At 36.4% G+C, this 11988-nt stretch overlaps 1 protein-coding gene and 2 long non-coding RNA genes across 4 annotated transcripts; 2 read left to right on the top strand and 1 right to left on the bottom strand.

Annotated features, from left to right (window-relative positions):
• Positions 1–664: 664 nt before the first annotated feature.
• Positions 665–8518, bottom strand: LOC124320823. The gene is made up of 3 exons (XR_006914047.1): positions 8028–8518; positions 1080–1254; positions 665–1011 (listed from the first exon to the last, which is right to left on the bottom strand). It is a non-coding gene; the product is annotated as an uncharacterized LOC124320823 (long non-coding RNA).
• A 516-nt stretch (positions 8519–9034) lies between these two features.
• Positions 9035–9817, top strand: LOC124320824. The gene is made up of 3 exons (XR_006914048.1): positions 9035–9263; positions 9321–9452; positions 9494–9817. It is a non-coding gene; the product is annotated as an uncharacterized LOC124320824 (long non-coding RNA).
• A 120-nt stretch (positions 9818–9937) lies between these two features.
• Positions 9938–11726, top strand: LOC124320820 (paraneoplastic antigen Ma6E-like). 2 transcript variants are annotated; one of them, XR_006914045.1, is made up of 4 exons: positions 9938–10033; positions 10088–10204; positions 10264–10995; positions 11050–11726. XR_006914045.1 is itself a non-coding variant. In XM_046783719.1 (3 exons), exons 1-3 carry the CDS (start codon positions 10007–10009, stop codon positions 10558–10560), a joined length of 441 nt encoding a protein of 146 aa, XP_046639675.1. In that variant the 5' UTR covers positions 9938–10006; the 3' UTR covers positions 10561–11726. The 2 variants fall into 2 exon arrangements, 1 of the variants encoding a protein (XP_046639675.1); XM_046783719.1 differs by having other exon boundaries at positions 10264–11726.
• Positions 11727–11988: the final 262 nt, after the last annotated feature.

Here is an 11988-nt window from a genome sequence, read left to right as displayed (position 1 = left end):
TCAAAAAATTGTAAACCCCCAAAACCCCCAATTTTGGCCTGATTGAGTGGTGGACTCAGTGTTAAAAGATTGCAGAAATAAGTTTTATGGTTGGTCTTCAATCTAGTTCATTGGGACTTAGACTTCGGACGGTCGTTGAAGAAGCCAGAGAGCGAGAATGAGCTATTTTTCCTGCCATGTCTTTAAATTAACTTGAGTTAATCGCAACAACAATGTACAGTATCGTAAAAAAAGAATCCGAACAAGCCAAAAGCAACCTATCAGTCACGTGGGAACTATGATCGGCTTATTTAGAGTTCAATTTTTTGCGGGTGGTGGGGGGGGGCAGAAACAAAGCAAAAGGGTGAAAGGAAGTAAAAAACGAGTTATAGGCTCAATTAGCCATGTCTATCCAATATCATTGGCCGTGTCATTCCCACAAAAAATAATTATGGGTTACATAAACAAGCTATGTGGAATTTTAAAAGCGAGTAAAAATGAATAACCGGATTGCAATAGCCTTAGGCAAGCCATTTTATAATATTCGTTAAAAAAAACGTTGACAGAACTTACATTTTTAAGGAAAAAATGTCTCCGATAATTCTAAAATGGAGATTTTTAAATGAAATTTCTGTAAATTTTAGATTTTATAATATCGTATCTAAACAGCGAAAGACAAAAGCAGTTATGCAAACAGACGTTTGTATTTCTCATTCAGCTGATAGGGAAGCGAAAGTAAAAAAATAAAGTCAGTTAAATACCGAACAAAAACAACACATCATGATGAATGACAATCAAAGCATTAAACAGAACCGTAATAATAATCCAGACATCTGAGAACTACATTTACTCGGCTCCCATTGTAGGCTACCTGTTCATTTTGCTAACAATTTCTCCACCACTGTATTCTTCGTGGCCATTTTACTTGATACTTGTAAAACATGGAAAATTCGCGCTGCTTGCACTGCTGAAATGATTTTACTAGTAAATTTTGCTGTTTCTTTTGCTGTTCAAAAATTGCATTTGTCTCAACTGAAATGAGAAAACACAAAAGTTTAATGATGAAAAAGAATATGACAAAAAACTACTACTAAATTTACCCCCCAAAATGGCTATAAAATATACAAAAATACATTTTCCGGAACGAACAACTTTTCCTTGCCGTTTCCATTGCATTTTGTGAAAGATTTGTTCACATACTAGATTTGTCATTAAGGATGCGGCAATCAGTTTTCCGATATTGATTAAGTGAAGTTTGGTGATCTTTACTCCACACTAAAAGAAAATGTTAAACATGAGAACAGGAACTAGATACAGAATTTGAAAAATGTCTTAATAAGCTACCGCTCAGTTCTATATCTAATTTTAAAAATGTTAAAAATGACGCGTCATCAATTTGGGTTAAAGGCAACGATAATTTTTTTTGTACAGATAGCTCAACTGCTCCAAATAAGTTTGCCGAACTTTTGCTGATAGAAAAGCAGATTTTCTGGAATGTTTTTAGTGTATTCGAACAAAAACTAAAAATTATATGGATACAAATGCACCTACAGATGCGATATCTGTAAAATTTGTGTCGAAAAGTACATAAAACAAAAATCAAAATTTTTTTTATAAAAGTGTCGTCCAGTCTAGAGGATAGGGCCCAGTCTAGAGCAATATCACAAAAACCATGAAAAAAGCGTTAAATTTTTAAATATAAAATTTGACAAAATCAAGAAATCGCGTTCTACTGATGCCATAAAAGCTTTCAGACGATCTTGTTTCATTAAAGACTGAAGTCTGTTTTTGATTATCTGTGTCCTTACTAAATAATCTCTTGCAACAGACCTTACTGTGATGTTTTTGATTATCTGTGTCCTTACTAAATAATCTCTTGCAACAGACCTTACTAAAGGATAGTGTCAACAATTATTCATGAACAGGAAAAAGGTTAGAAAAAAAGCAGTGTGAAAACACTTTGTATCTGAAGATACCGTTTTCTCTTTTTCATCAGCAACATCATTGCCTTTTTCCTTCTCGTCGTCTTCATTATGGAAACCATTGCAAGAAGTAGCAATTGATTCAGCCAATGCCTCAAACATACTCGCAAAGCTTAACAGCTCGTTGAACACGTCGTCTGCATATAATGAGTTTCCTCGCATCAAAGTTCCTTCACGCTTTTCAAGTGATTTTTGGAAATATATTTCTGCAATGGTCAAAAGAACTATTTCACCGATTAATCCAATATTTGTTTGAAAAGCGTTATTCTAGACTTCTTTTGATTTGATTCGTTGTCGTTCTAAAATTTCCTATCAGATAAAGGCCTAAGGAAAACTGAATCGTTCATCTGAATCACGTACAATTTCTCTTTCCATAACAAGGGCGTCAACGTAAAGAAAGGGTTCTAAGTTATGAATTATGCCTATACCTAAACGTGACACGCTTACTCCTTCTTTCGTAATAAACTGTGAGGGACACACAGCATACTGAATGCGCAAAAAGTATTTTGCAGGTGGGATAATGAAAGTTGTGTTGTTTATTACAAGCGGGATTCAGCTTTGAGAACCTATGAGTCATTTCAAAATCTTGAGCAAGAAGAACTTCACAAAGAAAGGGTGATTCCCCTCTAGAATTTCTTGACATACACAGGCGTTCGATTTTCAATCGATCTTATACATTTGATAGGGAAGAGGGGGTACACAAGAAAAGGTCGGATTAATTTAATTTCACGGTTCAATTTAAAGAAGATTGTCTAAGATGTTAGTTGATGAATGACGGGCTAACACCATTAATTAATAATATTTTAACAACATTGAGAAATAATATTAGAATTTGCTAGAAAATGTATGTTATCATCATCATAGTGATCGTTGGAAAGCAACAAATTTGGCCTCTTCGTTACCGCTTTGGGGTCCAGTGGTAATCTCATGACTCAGGTATATGACAAATCGCCTCTGTGATTGTTTTCTTTTGTTTCATGTGGGACGCATTCCTTCCTCCAGGAATACTTAATCGTTAAAAATAAATACACCCGAAAATTATTGAATTTTTTGGTTACCAAGGTGAATGAAAATATGGATCGGTACAATCAAGATATAGCCTATATCGTTTAACCTACATAAATTTATTCGCCTTTGTGATTATACATTCCGTTTTTCTTACCAATGCCTATTCGTTTGAAAACGTTTTGAAATCTTCTAAAAACGTTTGTGAAAATGGAATCAAGCTTTGCGGCAATTAATACAAAGCTTAGTAGGAATTATAAATTACATTTTGATTTCCCCAAACTATCAATTTTTCAGCCATCGACGTTCCTTCCGTATACAATATGAAAGCGGTTCTTTGCTACTTCATTTCATTTCAAATACATGAATCAATACGAGGAAATCAATTTTGATTATGGGTTTTTAGTGGAGGATTGCGTCTATCCCGTTGATTTATCGATCTGGTTTGGATCGAAAACTTTATCCGACAAGTAAAAAGTGATTTCATTATTGGGAGACATTTTAATAAAAAAGACAATCTGCTGCCTTGCCTTCCCAACCCTCTTCCAGCATCTCCTTGAAGAGCGGCGTTGTGATGGCGATACCTTTGCTGTATTTATAATCTTGGCGAAAGAAAAAAAATAAAACGAAGAGTGGCGGTAAAGTGGTAAACATTTTTTCTTTCAATTTAAAAATAGTATAAATATCTATCGATACTAAATGTAGTCTATAAGTTGTATCCGTTTAATCATACATTTGCTGTGATTTGATGAAGTTGTGTACCAACCAGTCCCTCTGCTCCCTCTGCAATTTATTCAATTCTTAGTCGAGTTTTGGTTATACACTGTTATATGCGAAGGGCATATGATGCGTGGATGGCTTCTGTCCATTCGTCCGGGTTTCATGGTTCGAATTGTTGCTTGCCAACAAAATGTACCGTCAATCAAAATGTTCAAAAGCACATTGAGTATAATTTCGAGCCAAAAAATGAAGAATGGGTCTCTTATACAGCCAAACTTAGGAAGTAATATGATACTTTTGATACTTTTTATTGTAAATTTAGGTATGAATAGATTGTTAATGTTACCTAGAACAGTTACTTATGAGAGATATCCCTGAAAAATGCAGTTCATAATCTGAGAGAAGTAAAAAACACCCACTGCGAACTAAGAAAAACATAACAGACCGGAGGAATGATCCATTGTTAGTGAATGGAGTATGTGAAAGGAATGGCCACAACAAAATCTACATCGGCTAATAATTCTTTCGTTACATTTATTTTGCTGTCCTTCTTAGCAGTAGGTTTATTTTTCGTACCTAACAGCAGAAAATCGTCCACTAGCAATATGAATTCATCAGCAGCGTTTAACAAAACAGTTATTGACATGAGTCTGTAATCTTTGTTGATTGTAATGGTGTAAATGACCATTCTTGTTTTCCAGGGACAACAGGAGCTAAATTGTTGGTTATTTGTTTCAATTTAGGTTTCTAACGCCATGAAAAGAGTTGCAAACATTACAATTACTGTTGATAGTACGTAATAAAGCACCTCTAGAAAACAAAGCAAATGGCTCATGAACCTTTCTATACATGAAAAGACCCATTTGTTTTGTTTCTTGCCATTTAATTAAATATGAGACTTAACATGTATTCACAGAACGTGATTATTTTTAGCTACAGATTTGAACATGAATGAATGAAATGAAAAACGGAAACGTACTGAAAAAAAATACTGCCGCAAGTGCGGAAGCTAGTACCAGTAATTTTAAATATAACTTTAAATAAAATTACTGGTACCTAGAAATCATTTGAATTTGACAGGTGGAACAGCATCTGCCAGGAGACGAAGGCGTTTAAAATCTGAGGATGTTTCTTAATATACTTGCTGCCAAGTACACGAACAACTTACGTTCCTGTTGAAATATTACTTGCTAAGACTTATTCTTATTTTTATAATTAAGGTCTATGGCAATGGGTTCCATGTGTTGCCCATACGTTGGGTGGTCTGGAAGTTGTTGTTTTTTTATTACACCCTTAAAAAGTGCCACGATGTCGTTACTTTTTTCCCACGAGCCATCTTGATATGTGAACATTAAATAAGCACTGTTCGGATTTCAGGGGAATGGACGGCAATCGCAACAGGAGTTGGTACATGATGGAACATCAAATTGCTTATCATCAATAGCATTTTGGACTCGAAAGACTAAATACACGCTACTCTTGGTGAATTTCTTAAACCCAATCTGATGTTCAGAGCAGTTGTATTTTATGAATGATTCCTTTAACTATTTTACTCCCTGTGGACAAATTTTGAAAGAACTTTTGTCTCAAAAATATCAAACAATTTCCAGAGTAAAATAACATTTAAATAGTTAGACTTCTAAAACAAATACTTATTTCTTTTTTTTAAATTTCGTCCACTAATGAAAATGGCGACTAGTTTTCTTAGTAAGAATCAAGAGGAGGGAACTGAAAATGGCCAAACATTAACAGCTTCGACGATTGTTGGTGTCGTAGTTTACGAACCCGATTCCATATTATGGAAAAAGTTCTTGATAGGAGATTTAAAAAAGGCGTGCTATTTTTTTCTGTTGCTACTTTCTTGGATCCTAGGTACAGTATCCTGAACATAAACTGGGACAGCAATATTTCTGTCCAAAACCACCTAGTGGCTGGTCACAAAAATTTAAGTTTTTGTTTTTGGAAAAAGGCTGAAGGTTGAAGAAACTGGTGCACTTTCCAAATAAAAAAAAAATAAATTTGCTGAAAATCGTAAAAATAAGCATTTTAAGCACTCTACGTCTCACCTTGAAACGAGGCAGTCTGGAATGCTCGTATTTTTCCGATTTTCACCACGTTTTAATTTTTCTTGACCTGGAAGGTAAATAATGCTGTCCATACTTAATGATGTCTTTTAATTTTATAACGAAGGAAATCTATTCATAATTGAGTGTAACTTTTGGACGATTTGGGGGATTTGGAAAAAAAACATCGGAAATCGCCATCACTAAGGAATACCGATATTGCCAACACTCATCTCATTTCAAGTCAAGTCAATTTATCTATTTTTGAAAGAAATATTACTTATGACAATTCCCAAGATGATAGTCTGATTATTTTTTTCCCCAACTTTTAAAACAATCAAACACATAAATTTTCGTTCAAGCATTGATCCTACAGGCTACCTTTTGAAAAAACCTGCATTTAAGCTATAAGCAATAGCCAAAAATAATGAAGATCTTCAAATCTGTATAAAAAGCTTCAAATGCCAGTTGAAACTGTTATTAACGAACATTGCAATTAATTTCTTGTACCATCAAAATTAAGTGATTTAAAAGACTGAGAATGTCTTGGAACTCAATATATTAGTGTAGCCTTTTCATCCTCAATGCTAGTTTTAAATTGAGTACGAGACACTAAATGACGTTGATCCTTAATATCTAATGTATCGTTCATTCTTTTAAAAGCGAGTTTCTTTATATTTTAGTTCTTTTGAACATCAAATATAAACACAGTTTCTCGATTTTTCGAATTCCCAACAGCGAAATGCAAGCTTTCATGAAAAACCCCATAACATTAATAATAATGAAAATCGTTAGCGAGTGGATATCTGGAAAGCATCATGGTATTTTGATCTATAAAAACACATAATCCAAGTAGTTTACCAAAATTTTTCCTTAGAAAATGACCAGCTAAAGTGATCAATTACAGCATTCGATTTGAACCCTTCTGAATTTGTCTATGATCCATGTGGACGATTGCCCCCTTGACTAAATCCTTCCCCATAAATAATGCAAATAACAATTGCCCCTAATTAAATTGAAATGAAATGAAGTAAATAATATTCTATAGATGTTATTGTAACCCAAAAGTAGCAGACAAGCAAAAAGTCGTACGCAGTTTGCGCCGATGCTGCGCACTACTGCGGCCAATAGCAGAACAAATTTTTTTTTCGCTTGATAGATAACGTTCCCTAAATTCTTTGTTCAAAAATGTGACCAAACCTTCTGTTCTTGAACAAAAGAGTGCCTAATTATTTTTCTCGTGTAAAATGTCCTTCAATGAACACGATGTCAGATTTTCTCGAAATCAGGGGAACGACTCCAAAAAAGCATGAAGATTCTAATCTTTTCAAAGTTGAAAGCGTTCTGAAGTTAAGAGTTATTATGCTCATTTGGTAACTGTCTGGCACACAATTTCAATTTCTTATTTCCAGCAATTCCAATTTCAATTTATCATTCCGGAGTAGGGTAATATTTCTAAGAGAGGATAGGCCCAACAAATTGTTTGTAACTAAAAGCTCAGTCTTTATTAAATGCACTGCACTAAACGCCTGTACAGCGCGTTACTGGAAGCAACCAAAATACCCTAGATTCTCATTTTTGACCAAAAAACTATAAAAAACGTAAATTTTGTGTTTTTTAGAGTTTTTTAATGCAATGCTATGTTATGCAATGCAATGCTACGTAATGCCCTCTTTTTTCAAGGTGATCCCCGTGGTCGCCTTGTTACTTAAAAGTCTGGAATTTGATTTCGGCGACCAACATGAGATACAGTTTTTCGTTTCTGTATCTGCTCAAGGAAGACTTGGAGGCTAATTTGAACAGTCTCTTTGGAAGAGAAGAAGCGGCGTCATTTAAAACAATCTCATCTTATCTCGACCCTAATTTCCATGTTACACGGTTACCTAATTTGACTTTCTTATAGATTCAAAAAAAGCATATTGAAATAGTGGAAGAGATTTTTAATAGGGAACTAAAACTAAACAATGACGTTCCACTGCGTCATGAAACCCTCTTTAAACTGGTATTAATTAAAATTTCTTTAACCAAACCATTAATAAACGTATAAAATAAGAACGAAAAGTTTTCGTTCTTATTTCTTCTTCTTTTCTTACAAAACAGGTTTAGAGGCTCTAAACCTGTTTTCAATAGACAAGATGGCAAAAAAAGGTGGGTTGCGCAACAAAAACACTTGACACCCCCACACTTGAAAAAAAAATGGCAGTTAACACGCCCATGTTGAGCCAAAACGCAAATCAATAACACACACACGACCCAATGTGCAAAGGAGATGTCTTACTTATCTGAACTATCGTCGCTGTACTTTTCCACCATTTTCACAGCTGATTTGGACAACAAAGGTGTGGGGCACTGACTCGTTGACTGAACGGGACTCGTCGTAGCTCATTGAAGCTTAACTTGACTTGGGAATTTCCTCTTCCTCAATGAGATGTAATAATAAATTAATCTCTCTTCTTTCTCTTTATCTGTCGATGAAAAGACAAGTCTCAAACTCGTCCAATGTGGCTGGTGTTAGTTGTGGACCCTGCCCAGCCTTCGTCTCTTTCTTAACTTTCTTATCACTCGCATGCCGGACTATCACTAACGTAGCGTACACGGTTTCGCCATTACACGCGTACACGCCATTCCTATATCGGTCTGTCTCGGTATCGATACTAACTTGGATCGATATATATTGTTTACTTACTTCATTTTATGGAAATTTATGACAATTTTTATTTAAATTAATAAATGTGTGTAATAATTTAAATACAATTGTAAAAAATTTCCAGAACATAAAGTAATTAAATAAACAATGGATATCGATTTAAAGTTAAATATCGATAAACAATCCTTTTTCCTTAAGTGTTTATTTTTACCGTTTGAATTGAAATGGATATTCAAATGTTGAAATAAAATTTTACCCAGGATTTAGGCGAGATAGAAAAACAAGTGGATACGCTAATCAATGATGGTAAGTAACATTATTTTTTAAAGTAATAACTCATTCTTAACCTTTCTAACCTTTCTCCTTTAGCGAAGGAAATCCAGAAGATGAAGAAAAATGGGACTACTTTGGCAAGCCAGAAGCTTAACAGGCGACTGAAGAACCTGGCAATGTGTGTTAATAAATTGAAGGAGAATACGCTAGAGGTAGGTTTGGTAAACTTTTATTTATATACTCTAGTGATGGCCATGGTGCACAGTTCCTTCTATGGAATCATGGAAGTCGAGCCACCCACCAACCCTCAGCTGCCAACGGCAATCATACCCCAGGTAAAAGCATTGTGGATTGCAGATTGCAGGACTTCTTTCCCCTCGATCCACAATGCTATTCACCTAGGGAAGATTTCTGTTGTCAGCTGAGGGTGGGTAGGTGGCTCGACTTTCTAATTCATTTTCTTATTAAAGAAATTGTTTTAAAATTCAGGGCAATCAGGCTGAGAGAGTATTGGGTCAAGTTCCAGTTCCTAGTTCCAGCGTTGAAGTTAATCGTCCAAACTTACCCATTCTCGAATGTGAATACTGTTGCAAGGTAATTATTTTATCATCCACTCTTACAGATTTCTGTAATAATTTTTTGTAATTTCAGACCTTCATGTCAGCCTCTAGCTTGAGTAGCCACCGCGTAAGCCATTATAGGAGGCCGAAAGGTCATGATCATTCTAAACAAAAGAATATATGTTATTGCCAGCCCCCTTCCACTCATTTAGCTACATGCAAGGTAAGAGACAATTTTAATTTATAATGAACTTCATTTTTTAGAATGGAAGAAAGTAAGCTGTTTCCTCCGGCTCCATCTTTCCTATGTCACGTGTACTGTAGTCATGTCGTTGTCAGTCATTGTCATTTCCATGTCACGTGTACTGTTATCTTTCCTGTGTCATGAGTAGTACATCAGCCAATATTTGCCGACTTAGAGTTCATAACAGTGCCCCATCTTGTCAGCCTCAGTCAGTCGACACTCGTCAGCCGCTAGCTACATTGCCTTCCCCGGCCACTTAAGCAGTCAAGAACTACCGCAAGCTGATATCTTCCCGGCACCGGCGTCAGCGAGATAATACCACTGCCATGGAACCCAGCCCAAAAAGGACGAAGACAGATGGGAGATCTTTGACCAACGAAGATCTGGATTCCATTAGGCGGATGACGCTGGCGTTTGAAAGAACCCTGCGGCTCAAGAACCAAGAAAATCAAGATTTAGAAGATGAACTTAAAGCCGTGAAAGCTGTGGTGAAAAGAGACGCCTCGTACCGAATTTTTGTGAAGCGTATTGCGATGCACGTGCCTTTGGAGGTTGTAAAGGTAAATTTTAAATAATTTATTTTTGAATTTAAATTTAATTTGTTTTTCTTATAGGAGAAGTTTTCGTCTTTTGGAAAAATAATGGATATAGAGGAAAACCCTCGTTCGGGAATGAATCGTTCGATTTTCATTACCTTTTACGACCACGATGCAGTTAGGATGGCCTTAACGGTAAGTTCTTCTTTATTTTTTATTTTTTATCAATTAATTAATTTTTATTTATATTTCAGACTCAACCTCTCATTCTAAACGGCGAAAACATGAAGGTATTGCCATGGATGGTGATGGGAGCTGTAGGCCAAAATGTTGGAAATCCTTGTCCTCGTGGAGCATACATTGGAGGCGTTGGTGGTGGCGGAGACAATGGCGAAGCCGGTGCCGCTGGAGGCCATGCCGAAGCTGATGCCGCTGGAGAGGTTGGTGAGGTTGGTGCCGCTGGAGGCGTTGTTGAAGCTGGTGCCGCTGGAGGGGTCGGCGAGGTTGGTGCCGCTTGGAGAAATTGGCTGAAGCGTTGGCGGAGCTGTTAACCGCCGCATTGCCCAAGGCGGTGGTGGAGTCGGTGCCAACCGCCGCTAGGCCAGTTTGTTAATACATGTTCCCTATGGAGCCATTCCGGCTGAACACAGTATGAAAATTTGTATTCCCCCCTCCCTCTTGTTCTGGAATCTAACGATTCGTAATTCCAATGCCCATTCTTTTCGGTGCCCTTCGAGATCTTGTCTTTGCTATGGAGCCCAGCCCGAAGAGAACGAAGACAGACATGAGGACCTTGTCTAACAAAGACCTAAACTCCATCCGCAAGATGACGTTGGCGTTCGAGAAGACCCTTCGCCTGAAAAACCAACAGAATATGGAGATTGAAGAGGAATTGAAGGCTGTTAAAAGCAGTTGTGAAGCGAGATCCTTCATACCGAATCTTTGTTAAGCGGATTGCCATGAATGTACCGTTGGAGTTGATTAAGGTAAATTTTAAATAATTTATTTTTGAATTATTATTTTATTTTATTTTATTTTAGAAGAAGTTTTCTGTCTTCGGAAGGATTATGGATTATTATTATCGACTTCTAAAGAATCTAACGACTTCTAAGAAAGAAAGATCGAGTTCTAAAAGAATTTTGTCGTTGAATGTCCGCACGGAATCTCTTTCCTCAAAATCTCCTCTCGGATAGACGACAGAGAGTGAGAGAAATCCTCCTGTCGATGGGAGCGCGTGACGTGTTCTGCCGTGTCTCGAAAAAAAGGAAGAGAGGTATTGAAATTGGGGGGTGAGAGAAGGCAGCTAATAAATGAGGGAGTGCAACATTGCCACATAAATTTTGGGAGATAGATGAATATTTATGCGTTTTATCTGGCAACGCAGCGTGGAGAAGCAGGTGCGGGCATGTATTTTCAAAGATCATTGAGTAAGAACAAAGGAGTAAGCTCGCTCTACTCCTTTGTTTAGTACGCGCTTACACTGTTCTTGTTTACAATTGTTCTTACTCCATGATCTTTGAAAATACATATGATAGCCTATCGTCGTTCGTCGAATTCGTAATTCGTCGAAAGCACCCTTGATTTTCAACGTTTTCCCTATAACTTTGAGTCTTATCGGTTAACGGTAAGTGAGTTTGGGGGTCGCTTTAATCGAATTGAGATGGAATTCCTATCGGGAAACTGCTACATTTGAATTCATCTTCATTCCAGTCGATTTTGAATCCACTAAGGTAGTGCGATAGTCAAGATTGACTCTTTCGGCAGAGTTCCTTGTTTGAATAGATGTGATGCCTTTTTTATAATCACTAATAATCTTCCTCAAACTTAGAAAAAAGAAATGTCAGAATAAGAACAGGATAAAATGAATTCTTTTGTAAGGGAAATCGCGAACATTTAACCCGTGCAAATGCCCAAACGTTTATAGATGTTTGTAATATAAATGTATTTTACCTAGCCAATAGAAAGAGATAAATTGTCAT

The sequence above is a fragment of the Daphnia pulicaria genome, chromosome 1 (genome assembly GCF_021234035.1).
Source record: "Daphnia pulicaria isolate SC F1-1A chromosome 1, SC_F0-13Bv2, whole genome shotgun sequence".
Classification (NCBI taxonomy): domain Eukaryota; kingdom Metazoa; phylum Arthropoda; class Branchiopoda; order Diplostraca; family Daphniidae; genus Daphnia; species Daphnia pulicaria.
This window is presented reverse-complemented; position numbering and strand designations above follow the sequence as displayed.

Excerpts from the sequence above, each read along its gene's own strand:
- LOC124320820 (XM_046783719.1), top strand. The coding sequence starts at position 10,007 with ATGCACGTGCCTTTGGAGGTTGTAAAG. Across the intron at positions 10,034-10,087 it reads TGCCTTTGGAGGTTGTAAAG|GAGAAGTTTTCGTCTTTTGG; the intron begins GTAAATTTTAAA and ends TTTTTCTTATAG. Across the intron at positions 10,205-10,263 it reads CAGTTAGGATGGCCTTAACG|ACTCAACCTCTCATTCTAAA; the intron begins GTAAGTTCTTCT and ends TTTATATTTCAG.